This window comes from Lissotriton vulgaris, unplaced genomic scaffold (genome assembly GCF_964263255.1).
Source record: "Lissotriton vulgaris unplaced genomic scaffold, aLisVul1.2 SCAFFOLD_1841, whole genome shotgun sequence".
Classification (NCBI taxonomy): Eukaryota; Metazoa; Chordata; class Amphibia; order Caudata; family Salamandridae; genus Lissotriton; species Lissotriton vulgaris.
Window position 1 is genome coordinate 237479 of NW_028247076.1, and position 17525 is coordinate 255003.

The window sequence follows — 17525 nt, forward strand, 5'->3', positions numbered from 1 at the left end:
GAGGGTGATTGAGAGCATCCCTCCGAGGGTGATTGAGAGCATCCCTCCGAGGGTGATTGCGAGCATCCCTCCGAGGGTGATTGCGAGCATCCCTCGGAGGGTGATTGCGAGCATCCCTCGGAGGGTGATTGCGAGCATCCCTCGGAGGGTGATTGCGAGCATCCCTCGGAGGGTGATTGCGAGCATCCCTCGGAGGGTGATTGCGAGCATCCCTCAGAGGGTGATTGCGAGCATCCCTCGGAGGGTGATTGCGAGCATCCCTCGGAGGGTGATTGCCAGCATCCCTCCGAGGGTGATTGCCAGCATCCCTCCGAGGGTGATTGACAGCATCCCTCCGAGGGTGATTGACAGCATCCCTCCGAGGGTGACGGACAGCATCCCTCCGAGGGTGACGGACAGCATCCCTCCGACGGTGGTTCCACAGCCTATTCTGGAACAGTGTAAGTTGAAGTAGTTTAGAATGACCATGACCTGTCAATGTTGGTACAAACATGTAATTTACCAGTCAATCTAAACACATGCTCAAATGCCATTTCTGCTTCTAAGAAAATTATAGATAGTAAACATATGTTTCCCGGGTGACGAATATGGGAATCAAGCCCACCATCACCAATGTAGATAAGGTTTGGTCCATAGTTTTGTGTCTATGTTAAGAAATGAAATGGGACCCGTAAGACCCACAGTCCAAGGGAGGCTCATCCTTCTCACAAGAGAGGACCACTCTTGCCTCCTGCTAGAATGATGGACCCGACCCGTTGATATGACCTTGCAACTCATTTTGGGATGCTCTCCCATGACCTTGTGGATTACCCTCTCTTGTAATTACAGGAAGATGACTCCTGACATGTTTATGAACCTCTTGTGTCTGTCGTGGACGATGGCCCATGGCCTGTTGATGAACCTCAAAGGGTCCTATGCATTTGGTTTATCTGACAATAGTGGTCCCCTGCTTGCACCACCCACTAAAGCAGTCACTCTACTGGCTTATAAATAATTCAACCAAGCAAAAACGTATAATTTCAATAGACCAGGCTTCTCCCACGATTAGCTTGTGAACTACTGGCGTCTCCCCAGCTACCTGCAAGTAGCTCTCGTATGTAGCCAGCCTACTAAATTAGACGTTTTTGCTTGGTTGAATTAATATATGTACTAAAATTCTGAAGTGCGTGTTTGAGATGAACATGTATTTGGTTTCAGAACTCATGAACTGATGTTTAGAAGGAAAATGGATTTCCAAGATATATTTAAAGCTGTTATTTGAGTGATAAAACCTGCAGCTTTGAAGAGATGCATCATTAATATTATTAACATGGGCCGGGGGCATTGCCCTTATGGCCCTCATGCAGCTTTGTAGAGACGCATTACTATTCTTACCATGTGCCTGGGGCATTGCACCTGTGGCTGTCATGTATTACTCATGCAGCTTTGGAGAGACGTATTATTAATATTATTACCATGGGCTGGGGGCATTGCACCTGTGGCTGTCATGTATTACTCATGCAGCTTTGGAGGTATGTATTATTAATATTAATACCATGGGCCGGGGGCAATACACCTATGGCTGTCATTGTTACTCATGCAGCTTTGGAGGGATGTATTATTAATATTATTACCATGGGCCGGGGGCATTGCACCTACGGCTGTCATGTATTACTCATGCAGCTTTGGAAGGATGTATGATTAATATTATTACCCGGGGCCGGGGGCATTGCACCCGTGGCTGTCATGTATTACTCATGCAGCTTTGGAGGGATGTATTATTAATATTATTACCATGGGCCGGGGGCATTGCACCTACGGCTGTCATGTATTACTCATGCAGCTTTGGAAGGATGTATGATTAATATTCTTACCATGGGCCTGGGGCATTGCACCCGTGGCTGTCATGTATTACTCATGCAGCTTTGGAGAGACGCATTATTAATATTATTGCCATGGGCCGGGGGCATTGCAACTACGGCCATCATGTATTACTCATGCAGCCTCTGGAAACATATTATTAATATTATTACCATGGGCAGTGGGCATGGCACCTATGGTCGTCATGTATTACTCATACATTGGAAGGATGTATTATTAATATTATTACTATTGTACGTGTTACCATCATTCAGAGGCATTTCAAATGCTGGAAATCGTGCACGGGACAACGACTCCTGTAATCTTGTCTGACGTGGTCACTATTGCAACACAAATGATAGCAGCTCGGGTGCTTTTCTTAGATCATAAGTGTCTCTTATTGCAGAAAAAGGTGGAGACCCCAGCAGTAGGCAATACACAGATGTGGGAGCAGCACCCTCCAAGACGGTAGAATTTTAGGCACAAACCGGAGCCAGGAACCTATTTTACATTTCTCTCATTATTTTATTACAATTTATAATACTTCCAGTGAGGGTCTTAAGGAGTCATAAACATGCACCACCCGCTTCCCCAGCAGTCAGCCTGCACTGCCAAAAGAATCCATATTTAAGTGGCCTTTCCTGTGATAACAGTTTAATTTTTCTTTTAGTTTTACTGAGCGCAAACTCAACCCGAAGGTATCAGAGCGCTTTACATGAGCACTGGTTACGTTACAGACTAGCACATTCATTTTGTTAGGCATGGAGAGATTAACTGAATGGGCCAGAATCACAGGATGTTGAGCATCTCTGCATAGACTCAAACCCGTTCCCCAGCTTCGAGGTTGACCGCTCTAGCCGTTAGGCAACAGCCGGTCCCCTAATTATATCACACACCGGAATTGTGAAGCTGCCACTATTGTTTAAGATGTGGAAGCTGGAGCTGGTTCCAAGGTTGTGCAGGTGCCATCTAATATAAAAGCTATTGGCTAATAGGTGCCATTGTTGGTTATTCATTTTGGATAGCACCCAGGTCAAGCCGCAGGGTGCTGAAGAGGAACCCCCATCATGTCACTTGACTGAAGAGAATGGCACACTACACTGACGAAAATTCACCAGCACAAACATGCACACAAAAGGGCTCTTAGATGAAGTCTACATTTTACTAATCAGAAAATGTATATTTTTGTGCCTCAATCATCTGGCTTCCACTTGTGATTTTATTTTTCGCTCCTCTTTTGTTTATCTTTCTACACCCTTTAATTTCGTGGCCAGATTTCATGATTTTTTTTTACCATATTCTGAACATTTTCTCAAGTATCTCCAATGTTTGTTTACCAGGTTAATTTTCTGTCTTGTAAAACATCTTAAGAAAACAATAATCCTATAAAATAGTTGTTTATCATATCCGTTACTTACTCGCAGCACTTCTCACCCTCGTCTTTGCTACGCCCTGGACTGGGCATGATGAGGAGGCGGAAACAGTAGAGCGACTGAAGGAAAGGCAGCAAGGGATAGAAAATGACCCATCAGTGCATGACTTCATAATAAAGCCATACTGTGATTGGCCATGTTCTTCTGTAAAGCAAAACCTGCTGCCTCCAAGACTAGTCCTACTCTTCGCCTCTTGAGCCAATCCAGAAGCTGCTTCACAGCATAAGAGCAGCGTCGGGATTGGCTGGAGCAGGCAAAGTCAGCGCTCCTTAGGAGACTGGGGAGGCTGCAGATGTGATCCCTGGCTCACTAACGTTGTGCAGGTAGGAGAGGCCTTATGTGCACATGTCGGGTTGGTCATAGGAAGACACCCATTCACCCTGACATGCGCACTTACACGTCTTTAGACCCAGTCACTCTTCCAGTGCTGTCCATAATGATGCCCCACCCCCGCCCACTCATAAATTGAATGTCTGCTGCTTGCAATGTGCAGCCAGCCCACGGCTGTAATATAAGCATGGCCACCGGTAATATAAACGGTCTAAATGCATCTTAGGGTCCAGGGGGGCAAACCCCCATAGAGAAACTGCAGAGGCTGTGTTAGACGGACCGGGAGGGTCGGCCGAGGATAAAGGGAGAGGTCTCCGGGGAGAGCCGTCTCCAGCGATCGTACAGACAAGTAACTTCCCCCCCACAGACGGACACCACACAAGGGTAAGGTTCAACGATACTTTATAGGCAATTCTTTAAGTACGATGGATTTGTACAAGGAGGTCTGGACTCAGGGGTCCCCTCGATTCTGGTCTCTGGTTTGGGAAAAGGGTAGCGGGACAGTCTTGTTACCAAAAAGTGGAAATAGCTCTCAATCCTCGAGCTCGGCGTTCTAGATGATCGGGCCGCGGCGGAGCCAGCAGGTCCCGAGATGGACGAAGGAAACGACGGTCCGCGGCGGAGCCAGCAGGTCCCGATGAGATGATGGTTGCAAACGGTCCGCGGCCACGCCAGCAGGTCCCGACGACGATGAAGGATTTGGAAGGTTACGAAGGTTGCGACAGCGCCGGCAGGCAGGACGAAGGTGCACGAGGCAGAGCTACGGCAGCGCCAGTAGTCCGTCAAGGATGAGTTCTTCTTTGCGTCTCTCGACTCCAAGATACAACTACCCTCCTGCTCTGGGCTGCCCCAGTTATAGGGCTGATGTTCTTTGATGTCCGGACCCTCGCACCTGGAGGTCGGGAGGTCCGGGATGAGGGTGTCCCGACACCCAGCAGGGGGGTGGAGCCAGCGCCCGAGGAGGCGGTGGCCGAGCGGTACTTGGCGGGGGAGAGCCATCGACACCTCTTTCTCCCATTGACTTACCAAGTAGCCCGCTCACCTCCTGGGTGGATGGTGGTGCCGGGATGTCTGAGGCCTGGCTAGGCCCAGGGTTGAGGTCGATCGGGGGCCAGGCGGCCTCGTGGTGGAGTGTCCAAGATGGCGTCCCGGAGGGCGCGCGGGCCAGCAGTGGATCGGGCCCACGAGGTCGATATGTTCGAAGGCAGAGGTCCCTGAGGGGACGGAGGCCGTGCAATGGTGGTGGGTGGTACTGGTGTGACCGGGCTCGGGCCTGGTCGGGCCGGGGGAGAGCGGCCCTTCATGTGGCCTGTCCAACATGCGTCCCCCCCAGCTGAAGGCGGGGAGAGTTACCCATCCTCTTGGGGACTCTCCTCGTCGAGGCGGAAAAACCGGGACAGGCCATCTGCGTTGGCGTGATCTGGCCCAGGCCGGTGTTCAACGGTGAAGTCCATCCCTTGTAGGGAGATGGACCAACGTAGTAACTTCGGGTTTTCTCCCCGCATCTGCATCAGCCACTGCAGGGGTCGGTGGTCGGTCTGTACCCGAAAGTGTGTGCCAAAGAGGTAGGGCCGGAGCTTCTTGAGGGCCCATACCACTGCGAAGGCCTCCCTCTCTATGGTGCTCCAGCGTTGTTCTCGTGGTAGGAGTCGTCTGCTGATGAAGGCCACTGGCTGATCAAGGCCCTCGGTGTTTACTTGAGACAGGACTGCCCCAATGCCATGGTCGGAGGCATCCGTCTGGACGACGAACTCCCTGCTGTAGTCGGGGGCCTGGAGCACAGGGGCGGAACACATGGCGGCTTTCAATTGCTCGAATGCTGTTTGACAATCGGCGGTCCAGTTGACTTTCTTGGGTTGATTTTTGGACGTAAGTTCTGTGAGGGGCCCCACTATAGTACCATAGTCTTTCACAAACCTTCGGTAATAGCCCGTGAGGCCCAGGAAGGCTCGTACCTCGGTCTGGGTGATGGGGGGCTGCCAGGACTGGATGGCGGCAATTTTGAGCTGCAGAGGGGCCACCAGGCCGCTTCCCACCTGGTGTCCGAGGTAAGTTACCGACCCTTGACCAATTTGACATTTGCTGGCCTTGATCGTGAGGCCAGCCTGCTGAAGGGCTTGTAGCACGGCTCGGAGGTGGTGGAGGTGCTCGGGCCACTGGTGGCTGTATACAGCGATGTCGTCTAGGTAGGCAGCGCTGAACCCTTCGAGCCCCGCCAGGACCTGATTGACGAGCCGCTGAAATGTTGCGGGGGCATTCTTCATGCCGAAGGGCATGACTTTGAAATGGTAATGGCCATCGGGGGTGGAAAAGGCAGAACGTTCTTGGGCCCGGGGTGTGAGGCCGATTTGCCAGTAGCCCGCCGTCAGGTCGAAAATACTGAGGTAGCGGGCAGCTCCCATGCGGTCAATCAGTTCATCTGCCCGGGGGATGGGATGTGCGTCTGTTCGGGTGACCGCATTCAAGCCCCGGTAGTCAACGCAGAACCGGAGTTCCGGTGTGGTGCCTGGTGCGGCCGCTTTGGGGACCAGTACTACAGGGCTGGCCCAGGGGCTGTCTGAGGGCTCGATGACCCCGAGCGTGAGCATTTTTGCTACCTCTTCCTGGACGCAGGCTCGTACCCGATCTGGCACGCGGTAGGCCCGGTGACGGATAGGGGGGCTGTCCCCCGTGTCCACATCGTGCATACACCAGGAAGTGACACCTGGGGTGAGGGAGAACAGGCTGGCGAACTGCGATAGGAGGGCCCGACACTCCTGGCGTTGCTCTTGGGTGAGGGCCTCTGAGAGTCGGACCCCGTCCACGGAGCCGTCTTTCTCCCGAGTCCGTAGGAGGTCAGGGAGGGGCTCGGAGTCTTCTTCAGCCCCATTGTCTGTGGCCATCAGGAGGCTGAGTTCGGAACGCACAAAGTGGGGTTTCCGTCTGTTAGCGTGGAGGACCCGGAGGGGGTTCCGGGAAGATTCCATGTTGATGAGATAGGTGGCAGGACCCTTGCGCTCGACTACTTTGAAGGGCCCCGTCCACTTGTCTTGCAGGGCGCAGGGTTCGGTGGGGGACATCACCCATACCTGTTGCCCAGGTTCAAATTCGATGGAGGAGGCATTCCGGTCATACCACTTTTTCATGTCCTCTTGACTGGCCTCTAGGTTGGCTTTTGCCAGCTCTCTGAACCGCCGGGTCTGGTTGCGGAGGGTTAGGAGGTACCGGAAGACATCTGGTGGGTTCTTGAGAGGGGGCATCTCCCAGCCTTCCTTGACGAGGCTGAGCGGCCCCCGTACTGGGTGTCCATACAGCAGTTCAAACGGGCTGAAGCCCAGGGACTTCTGGGGGACCTCTCGATATGCGAAGAGGAGGCATGGCAGCAGCACATCCCACTGGCGACGGAGGGGCTCTTCCAACCCCCCGATCATCCCTTTGAGCGTGCGGTTGAACCGCTCAACGAGTCCGTTTCCTTGAGGGTGATAGGGGGTCGTGAATCGGTAGGTAACCCCGCATTGTTGCCAGAGGGACTTCATATATTTAGAAATAAAGTTCGTGCCTCTGTCGCTGACGACTTCTCGGGGGAAGCCCACACGGGAGAAGATCCCCATTAGGGCCCGGCCGACTACCGGGGCTGTCACAGTTCGCAGGGGAACAGCCTCGGGGTAGCGGGTGGCGTGGTCCACTAGCACCAGGATGAATCGATGGCCTTGTTTTGTACGCGGGTCCAGGGGCCCCACGATGTCGATCCCGACCCTCTCGAACGGGGTGGTGACCACGGGAAACGGTTGCAGGGGGGCTTTTAGTTTGCGGCCGCTCTTTCCACTGGCTTGGCAGGTGGGGCAAGATCGGCAATGCTGGTGTACATCGTTCCTCATTTTGGGCCAGAAGAAGTGGGTCACCAGACGATTGTAGGTTTTATCTTGACCCAGGTGTCCCGCCAGGGGGACATCGTGGGCCAGGTTTAGCAGAAAGTCTCTAAAACGGAGGGGCACCACTAGTACTCGGCTGGCTCCCAGCTCCGCGATTCTTTGCTCACTGTAAAGCAGATCATTGTCCCAGTAGATCCAGTGTGTTCCGGAGGTATCCCCTGCGCTTTGGGCGAGCGCTTGCTGGCGGAGTCCCTCGAGGGAGGGACATGTCTTCTGCTCTTGGCGAAATTGTTCTTGCGTGGGCCCTCCCTCTTGGGGCCACTGGTCGAGGTTAGCGAGGTCTGGAGAGTGAGCTGGCTCTGGGGGGGCGTCACGGTCAGTGGTTTCGGCCGGGGCGACCGGAGGCGGCGGCGCCGGCCATTCGGGTTCCTCTGGGCGGGGGTTGGCACGGGCGGCCATGGATCGGGTGGTGACACACGCCCAGTCCGGGACGCCCAACATCCCCAGGTGTTCTCTTCGTTCTACGGCTGCCCACGGAGAGCTTTCAAGGTCATTCCCCAGGAGGCAGTCTACGGGGGCATCGTCTCGGACCGTTGCCTTCAACATGCCGGAGACCCCTCCCCACTCAAAGGGGACGCAGGCCATCCGACACAGGCTTTCTGAGTTATCGGCTGAACGTACAGGGCAGAGAATGTTCGGCAGATACTGTTCTGGGGTCACCAGGTGACAGCGGACGGCTGTTACACTGGCCCCGGTGTCACGAAGGGCTTCGGCCCGGCGTCCATTGATGCTCACCCATTGGCTGTACTTCTGGGTGTTAGCGGGTAGGGCGACCCGCGGGACCATGTCCTTCCCCCCTAGGCAGGCTAGAGCCATGGCGGCTGGCTCCCATTCCTGATGCTCTTGCTCATATTCTTCTTGCTCCTCGGAGATCTGTTCTTCCCCCAGGGCAGCAGCAGCCACCTGGCGGGGTCTTGGGCTCTGGTACTGTGGGCAATTTGGGTCGTTTGCATAGTGGCCGACTCGTTGGCATCGATGGCACGTAACATTGGCTCGGTATCCCGGTCGCGCCGGGGTGCTGCCCCGGTTGGCCGGGGGGGTGGTGCTGGTAGCGGGGGCGACCGGGGCGTTGTCTCTTCCTCGTCCTTGGCCCCCCCCTCCCCCTCGGGGACGGTGCTGACCGTTGTTGTTCCGGTTCTGTTCGTAGGACCCATTCCGGCCCACTCTGGTGATCTCCCATCGGTCAGCTTCGGCTGCGAGCTGCCGGGGATCGGTTAACTTGCTGTCGAGGAGGTGTTGGCGGAGTTCAATAAAACAATTGTTTGATAGGTGCTCCCATACCATCAGATTGAACAGTTGTTCGTAGGTTGTGACCTTGCTTCCTTTGATCCAGCCCTCGAAGGCTCGGCTAAAGTAGTTTACATAGTCCACCCAAGTTGTACCCGGGATGCGGGTGCAGTCTCGGAACCTTTGACGGTACATCTCGGGTGTGAGGCCATAGCGAGTGAGGAGTGCAGCTTTCATATGGTCATAGGAGGTCATCTGGTGGTCCGGGAGCTGTAGCAGGGCGTCGCGGCCCTCATTGAGGAATCTCCCCCATAGACCGGCTCCCCAATCGCTTCTATCGATCCGGTGTGCAGTCATAGCGATTTCATAGGCCTTAAACCATTGCTGGATGTCGTCCTCTCGGAAGTATTCTCGAACGACATCTTTGGGGATGTGTACCTTTTTCTCTGTTGCCCCTGAGGTGTGGGGTTGCTCGTACACCCCTACTTCTTTATTCTGCTTGCGTAAGTCGATCTCCGCTAGTTTTCGCTCGTGTTCATATGCCAGTTTCTTTTCCTCGAGCTCCCTTTGTCTCTGTTTCTCCTCTCTTTCTTCTCGGAGACGCAGGTGCTCTAAGTTGATTTTTTGTTCGGCCAACTTAAGTTCAATGTCCATTTTGAGTCGGGCCATTTCCAGCTCGTGTAGTCGGGTTTTTTCTCGTTCCTGGATCTCGTCTTGCGAGAGACCCGTTCTTTGCTCTTCAGGGGCCGTGGTGGTCTTTGCTGCGATGCTTTGATCCGGGGTTCCGGCAGCCCCGGTTTCTGCCCAAGATTCTAGGGCATGCTTAAAATCGTCTTTGGTACTTAGTCCGGTGGTAGCGATACCTAGTTCGATGCAGAATTGTTTTAGTTCACGATGGCTGTACTCGTCCAATTTCTCCATCTGGAATTTCTCGGTTGCTCCGCTTTCTTTAGTCGTCATCGTGATTTCGTCGTGGGGTGAGCTACTCTCTGTACGATTATGCGGTGATTCGGATCGCGCCGCTGGCCACCAATGTTAGACGGACCGGGAGGGTCGGCCGAGGATAAGGGGAGAGGTCTCCGGGGAGAGCCGTCTCCAGCGATCGTACAGACAAGTAACTTCCCCCCCACAGACGGACACCACACAAGGGTAAGGTTCAACGATACTTTATAGGCAATTCTTTAAGTACGATGGATTTGTACAAGGAGGTCTGGACTCAGGGGTCCCCTCGATTCTGGTCTCTGGTTTGGGAAAAGGGTAGCGGGACAGTCTTGTTACCAAAAAGTGGAAATAGCTCTCAATCCTCGAGCTCGGCGTTCTAGATGATCGGGCCGCGGCGGAGCCAGCAGGTCCCGAGATGGACGAAGGAAACGACGGTCCGCGGCGGAGCCAGCAGGTCCCGATGAGATGATGGTTGCAAACGGTCCGCGGCCACGCCAGCAGGTCCCGACGACGATGAAGGATTTGGAAGGTTACGAAGGTTGCGGCAGCGCCGGCAGGTAGGACGAAGGTGCACGAGGCAGAGCTACGGCAGCGCCAGTAGTCCGTCAAGGATGAGTTCTTCTTTGCGTCTCTCGACTCCAAGATACAACTACCCTCCTGCTCTGGGCTGCCCCAGTTATAGGGCTGATGTTCTTTGATGTCCGGACCCTCGCACCTGGAGGTCGGGAGGTCCGGGATGAGGGTGTCCCGACACCCAGCAGGGGGGTGGAGCCAGCGCCCGAGGAGGCGGTGGCCGAGCGGTACTTGGCGGGGGAGAGCCATCGACACCTCTTTCTCCCATTGACTTACCAAGTAGCCCGCTCACCTCCTGGGTGGATGGTGGTGCCGGGATGTCTGAGGCCTGGCTAGGCCCAGGGTTGAGGTCGATCGGGGGCCAGGCGGCCTCGTGGTGGAGTGTCCAAGATGGCGTCCCGGAGGGCGCGCGGGCCAGCAGTGGATCGGGCCCACGAGGTCGATATGTTCGAAGGCAGAGGTCCCTGAGGGGACGGAGGCCGTGCAATGGTGGTGGGTGGTACTGGTGTGACCGGGCTCGGGCCTGGTCGGGCCGGGGGAGAGCGGCCCTTCATGTGGCCTGTCCAACATGCTGGAATTAAATCTAGTACATAAGGGCTAGAATTTTGTGATTGTTGCCCCCGTATGTCATGGTTTTCCTCCCATATGCCAAGAAGCATCTCTAATTAGCTAGTGCCAGTATTTTGCCACAGTTACCCCCATGCCAAAAATTGCCTCAAGTGTGACAGTAGCAGTGGTTTTTACAGGTGCCTGTCCATGCCAACAATTGCCTCCAGTGTGCCAGTAGCAGTGGTTTTCACAGGTGCCTGTCCATGCCAACAATTGCCTCCAGTGTGCCAGTAGCAGTGGTTTTCACAGGTGCCTATCCATGCCAGCAATTGCCTCCAGTGTGCCAGTAGCAGTGGTTTTCACAGGTGACTATCCATGCCAGCAATTGCCTCCAGTGTGCCAGTAGCAGTGGTTTTCACAGGTGACTATCCATGCCAACAATTGCCTCCAGTGTGCCAGTAGCAGTGGTTTTCACAGGTGACTATCCATGCCAACAATTGCCTCCAGTGTGCCAGTAGCAGTGGTTTTCACAGGTGCCTATCCATGCCAACAATTGCCTCCAGTGTGCCAGTAGCAGTGGTTTTCACAGGTGACTATCCATGCCAACAATTGCCTCCAGTGTGCCAGTAGCAGTGGTTTTCACAGGTGACTATCCATGCCAACAATTGCCTCCAGTGTGCCAGTAGCAGTGGTTTTCACAGGTGACTATCCATGCCAACAATTGCCTCCAGTGTGCCAGTAGCAGTGGTTTTCACAGGTGACTATCCATGCCAACAATTGCCTCCAGTGTGCCAGTAGCAGTGGTTTTCACAGGTGCCTATCCATGCCAACAATTGCCTCCAGTGTGCCAGTAGCAGTGGTTTTCACAGGTGCCTATCCATGCCAACAATTGCCTCCAGTGTGCCAGCTGCAGTGGTTTTCACAGGTGACTATCCATGCCAACAATTGCCTCCAGTGTGCCAGCTGCAGTGGTTTTCACAGGTGACTATCCATGCCAACAATTGCCTCCAGTGTGCCAGCTGCAGTGGTTTTCACAGGTGCCTGTCCATGCCAACAATTGCCTCCAGTATTCCAGCAGTAGACGTTTTCTATGAGTCCCTCTATAAGCTACGAATTACCTTCAGTATGTTAGGGCCAATGGCAGACTAGCAAGCATTCTGACTCACTCATGCTCACTGCCACTCATTCTCACTTATTCTCACTCACTCCCTTTTAGTGGCTCTCACACACTACCTGTCATTGACACTCACAGTTACTTACACACACTCATGTCATGCTCACACGTACAGACTCTCAAACACACAACCACACTCTGATCCCCAAGCACGTTCCCTACGTACATTTAAAAGCATTTTTTTTATTTAAGACATCTGCCACAGAAGTTGTCATTCTAGATCCTTGTGCCCCATTTTTTATTAAACTAACAGTTAATAATAATCTATTATTCACTATTAGTTTAATATAAAACTGGCTGAAAACAAAGGTGGAGCACGGCTCTCATAAGGGCGAGCTTCCTATGTGTACTTGGTACTGAGTTTGCTACTTCTGAAGCCAGAGGTCGCACAAGCAGTGTCGGGGTCACAAGGGGCAAAAAGGAGTCACAGCTGTGACCCCTGGCAATCCCTAAATGATGCCCATGCATGTGACCCTGTTGAGAACATCATACAATGTGCCAAGTGATCTCATTCGGAATATCAGAATGTGCTGTGTTTTGTGACTCCATTCAGAATGACACTGTGCTCTGTCATAACCATTCTGAGTATCAGTTTCTGTTATATCCTGTGATCTCATTCAGAATATCACATTCTGTGCTTAGTTATAAGATACCCGAGAATGTGCCGTGTCATGTGACCCCAGTCGCTGTTTTCATACCATAGATAGTTAAGTGTTTCACTCCTAAAAATACTGCCATAACTTTGACATCTCCTGTGGAAACTGATTTCACTGTGTTTGTTTCTCTGTTTTGCAGGATGTCAGAAGCACCTTAAGCAGGTAAGGCTGGTTTATTATCCTCCTGTCCGTGTGTAAAGAGCAGGTCTCAATGCTGCTGTGTGCAAATGCCACTCTGAGCTCATACAAAGTGTTAGGAAACTTTCAGATCCTCATAAATTCACTTTAAATTCTCAAAAAAAATCTAAGTCCTCATAAACCTCCCCTGCAACATCAGGAAACTCTCTTAAAATTTTCAGAAGTCCCTGCAAGTTTTCAGCAAAGTCTTTTTGAGTCTTGAAATAATTGCCACAGAAATGAGCTGCTCTCCTCTCAAAACATATTTGTATCTTTAAAGCTTAACTGAAGTAGTACGAAAAGTACCCTGAACATACAGAAAACGCAAGCCCATTCTGGAAAAGTCCCCCAGATTTTGCTCAATTCAGAGTTGGGCAAAAACTAAGTCATAATGCCCTAACTATACAGACACAAATGGTGGCTATGCTCACAACAATTGCAGATCCAATTTTCAGCATTATTGTTAGGGATGTTAGAACATACACATATAACTTCATGTGGGGTAGAGGTGCTACCATGGTACTACAGACACCCTGCCACCTAGGGTTTTCACCTGCGTAGGACAATATCCTTGGCAAAAAATATACAAAATAGTAAGTACTAGAGAACACATAGGAATTCCATTTAATAAAGAAATTAGTCCTAACATGAAGTCCATCACATTTTAGTTTTTTTTTGTGAAGTTATTTTATTCCATTTGTACTTTTCACAATGTTCGGTTTATATATAAGCAGGAATGGCCAATATCTGGTCTATATGAGCAAAAGCAGCTGACACGTGTTTCGTCCATTGGGCTTTGTCAAGGCTGCAGAAATACAAAATACAAACATTGGAATGGAACATCATCTCTCATGAAATCTTTTACGTAAAATTCTTACGAGTCAACCTCATATAGCAGAGAAGAGGCGTTGGAAAATAGTGACATGAAATTAAATATGCTGGTCACACTGCACTGTGGATATTGTGTAAAAATGCATGATAGCGTCAGCTCACCCAAAGCCATAAAAAGTGGTACCCATGATAGGTGATGTTGACCGAAAGATGAGAACACAAGGAAGGGGGCCATAGAGAATGCCTGTATATATTATAATACAAGCGAAAAACTTGATTTTGCATGCATTGTGCTTTCTTAGATACGAAGAAATATGTGTATTTAGTGTTCCATTTTGCATGCAAGGATAGAATAAACAGTAGTAGTAAGATTTAATAAAAATATAGAATACCTGAGCGCCCTGTAGTAAGGACAATGTCCAAAAGTTGTCCGAGAGATACAGAGAAGATCTTATCAGAATCTATTTAAAATATATTTAAAATTGTGTGTGTATATGCGACCATGCTGAGGAAAATATAGTAGTGTGCGGAAATGTAAACATTAGTTCACCACAAGGAGAGCGAAGTCTCCTCAGATGTAGAAAGGGAAGTGCAAAGAACAACATATAAAAGTAGACCAGTTCAGAATGGAAACTGGTAACCCAGGGTAAACAAGGGAAGTGATTCCATGTGTAGTGCAATACAATGAAAAGGGCAAATATATGAATATTTGTCTTGCGAATTTCCTTGTGGAGTGGGAAATGAGCAAGAAGCATTTTATTACTGACTGGTGGTGATCGGTCCGTATAATACCAAAAGAGGCCATCTAGGGAAACCTACCAAACCCACACATTTCTGAAACCTAGAGACCGGGGAGAGTCCAGGGAGGTATGGCTTGCCTGGATCTCCCAACGTTTCCCTAGCCAGAATACCCTGCAATCTTGAAATGTTGCTGAAAAAATAAAAAAAATTCTCAAATTTCTGTGTGAGAAGTCGTAGGATCACCGTACTGACACAAATTTCCTAACACTCAGCGCTCCCCCAGGTCTCCCGATAAAAATGATACCTCACTCATGTGGGTGAGTCAAGTACCCACGACATGCAAAGGCCCAAAAAATATTGTGGAGACTTCAAAGTTACCCATCGTAAAGCAACCTGGTTTTGCAGGGAGGGTGCATCTGGGTTTTTGCCACCGGGCTCACGGCCATCAAGGGGAACCTACCAAACCCACACATTTCTGCAAACTAGACACCTTGGCGAGTCCAGTGGGGTATGGCTTGTGTGGATCCCTCAACGTTTTCTTACCCAGAATCCCCTGCAAACTTCAAATTAAACAAAAAATCACTTTCCCTATAATTTTCTGCATGGGACCACCGTGCCGGCACGTATGTCCTACCACCCAACGTTCTCCTTGTTCTCCCGAAAAAAATGATACCTCACTTATGTGGGTGGGCCAAAGGCCTGTGACTGGCAAGAGCTAAAAACATAGGGCTTAAAGGAGTAGCACTATACATGTTTTTTGCTGATTCTGCATTAGGGAGCCACGCAAGTGAAGTATCATTTTACTCGGAGACCAAGGGTAGTAGGCCATTTGTGCCGGCACAGTAATCCACACAGAAATGTGTGAAAAAGTGATTTAATATAGCTAAATATGATGTTTGCAGGGCATTCTGGTTAAGAAAACGCTGGGGGATCCATGCAAGCCATACCTCACTGGACTTCCCAGGTTATTTAAAAAAATGTGTGGGTCTGGTAGGTTTCCCTAAACCGTCACGAGTTTCCCCCCCCCCCCCTCAACACCAGGTGGTTTTAATGTAGGTCATTTTGAAGTCTCCACAGTACAATTTGGGCCATTTCCTGTTGCAGCCACTATGCCTACCCACACAAGTGAGGTACCATTTTTATCGGGAGACCTGGTGAAGGCTAGGTGGTAGGAAATATGTGTCAGGCTGGTGATCCCACAACATTCCCACAGAGAAATTAAGTAAAATGTGAGTTTCTATAGCCATATTTGTGATTTGCAGGGGATTCGGGCTAGGGAATCCCCTAGCCCGATCCATGCAAGCCATACCTCCCTGGACTCCCAGGGCTTCTACTTTTCAGAAATGTGTGGGTTTGGCAGGCTTCCCTAGATGGCCTCTGAGTCCGGGGCCAAAAACCCAAATGCACTCCCTTTGCAAAACCAGGTATTTTTGTGATAGGTGCTTTTGATGTCTCCACAATGTTTTGGGCCCTTGCCTGTGCCGGGTACTTGACTCACCCACACGAGTGAGGTATAATTTTTATCAGTAGACTTTGGGGAATGTGGGGTGGGTGGAATTTTGTGGATCCACACAGATTCCAGAACTTTCCATCACAGAAGTTTGAGAAAAATGTGTGTTTTTTTTACAAAGTTTGCTAGGTTTCCCTAGGTACCGGCAGAGCTAGGGTTAAAAATCTACAACTAGGCACTTCACAAAGAAAGGGTCAGTTTTCACTGTGAAAATATGGTGTGTTTACATTGCGTTTCGGGACGTTTCCTGTCACTAGCACTAGGCCTACCCACACAAGTGAGGTGCCATTTTTACCGGGAGACTTCAAGAAACATAGAATAGTAGAAGTGTTTTTGCCAATTGACTTCCTATGCATTTATCCTTTCCGAAAGTATAATTTTCAGAAAAGTCCTCTAATTCAGATGCTGGTATAGGTACCCACATATATTGAGTTGTACACGTAACCACTGCTTCTAAACTCCATATGTTGTTCCCATTTCGGAAATACATAGTTTTCCTCAATACCTGTTTTTCATTCTTTATATTTTACCAAGTGGTTTGCTGTATACCCGGAACACAATAAAAAACCATAGCAAGGCGCAGCTCATTATTGGCTCTGGGCACATCAGATTCTTGGTGAACCTACAAGTCCTATATATCTCCACAACCAGAAGGGTCCTGTGGATGTAACAGTATATTGCTTTAAAAAATCTGTCATACTTAAAAGAAGTTACAGGTGACAACGTTGGCACAAATGGCTGAATTTTCAACTCATTTTCAATGTTTCCTATTTTTAACTGTTAGTTCCTATAAGAAATCCTTGAAGATTCTACATAAATGACCCCTTACTGAACTACGAGTTCTGTCTACTTTAAAAAAAGTTATAGCTTTTCAGGATCCGTTATTGCTTTCATACCAATTTTTACCAATAACTGCAAGAGGTTGAAAGCACAAAAAATAGCAGAAATGAGCTTTGTCCCAGTAAAATGCCCAAACTTTGTGAATAAATTTGGTTTTCTGACAAAAGTCTGTCAGTCTCTGAAAGCTGAGAAGATGGTGATATCAGTACTACAAACCATTTGTTGATACCATTTGCAGGGAAAAAACGCTTTCATCTGCAGCTTGTTTTTCCCATTCTTCCCCAAAATTAAAAATTTAGTTGTATTTTGGCTGATTTCTGGGTCCCATCCAGAGGAATCCACAAACCCTGGGTACCTTTAGAATCCTCCGGATGTTGTAAGAAAAGTACCCAAATTTGATGTGGATACTTTATATGGACAAAAAGTTACAGGGTCCAAAGCGGGAACTCCCCCCAAATACCCAAATAAGTGCTCAGCACTGGGGGTGGGGGGGAAGCCCAGCAGTTAAGGGGTTAAAAGTGACAAAACATGTCAACAAACATATGTTCTTCATGTCTTGGCTTGATGAGATCCACAGCCATTCTATTATCATCTAGCATTGCAAGGAGAACAGTTCTAGTGTTTCTGTTTGGGTAAAATCTGTCAACTAAGGCGGTGTGAGATTCTAGAAAAGTGCAGCATTGCTTTGCCGCATCGGACTCACTAATATTGGCAGCTGCCATTAAACGAGACACAGAACAAAAGTTAAAAGTATTAAGAAGAACGAGCCCAGGTTTTACTCAAAAGGAGACA

At 50.1% G+C, this 17525-nt stretch overlaps 1 protein-coding gene across 1 annotated transcript in view; it reads left to right on the forward strand.

Annotated features, from left to right (window-relative positions):
• The window catches only part of LOC147665643 (E3 ubiquitin-protein ligase TRIM11-like), a 296424-nt gene that overhangs the window by 122717 nt on the left and 156182 nt on the right, over positions 1-17525 (forward strand). The window contains exon 4 of the mRNA XM_086949620.1: positions 12774-12796. Coding sequence (XP_086805746.1) covers positions 12774-12796 — 23 coding nt within the window. The remainder of the gene's footprint in view (positions 1-12773; positions 12797-17525) is intronic.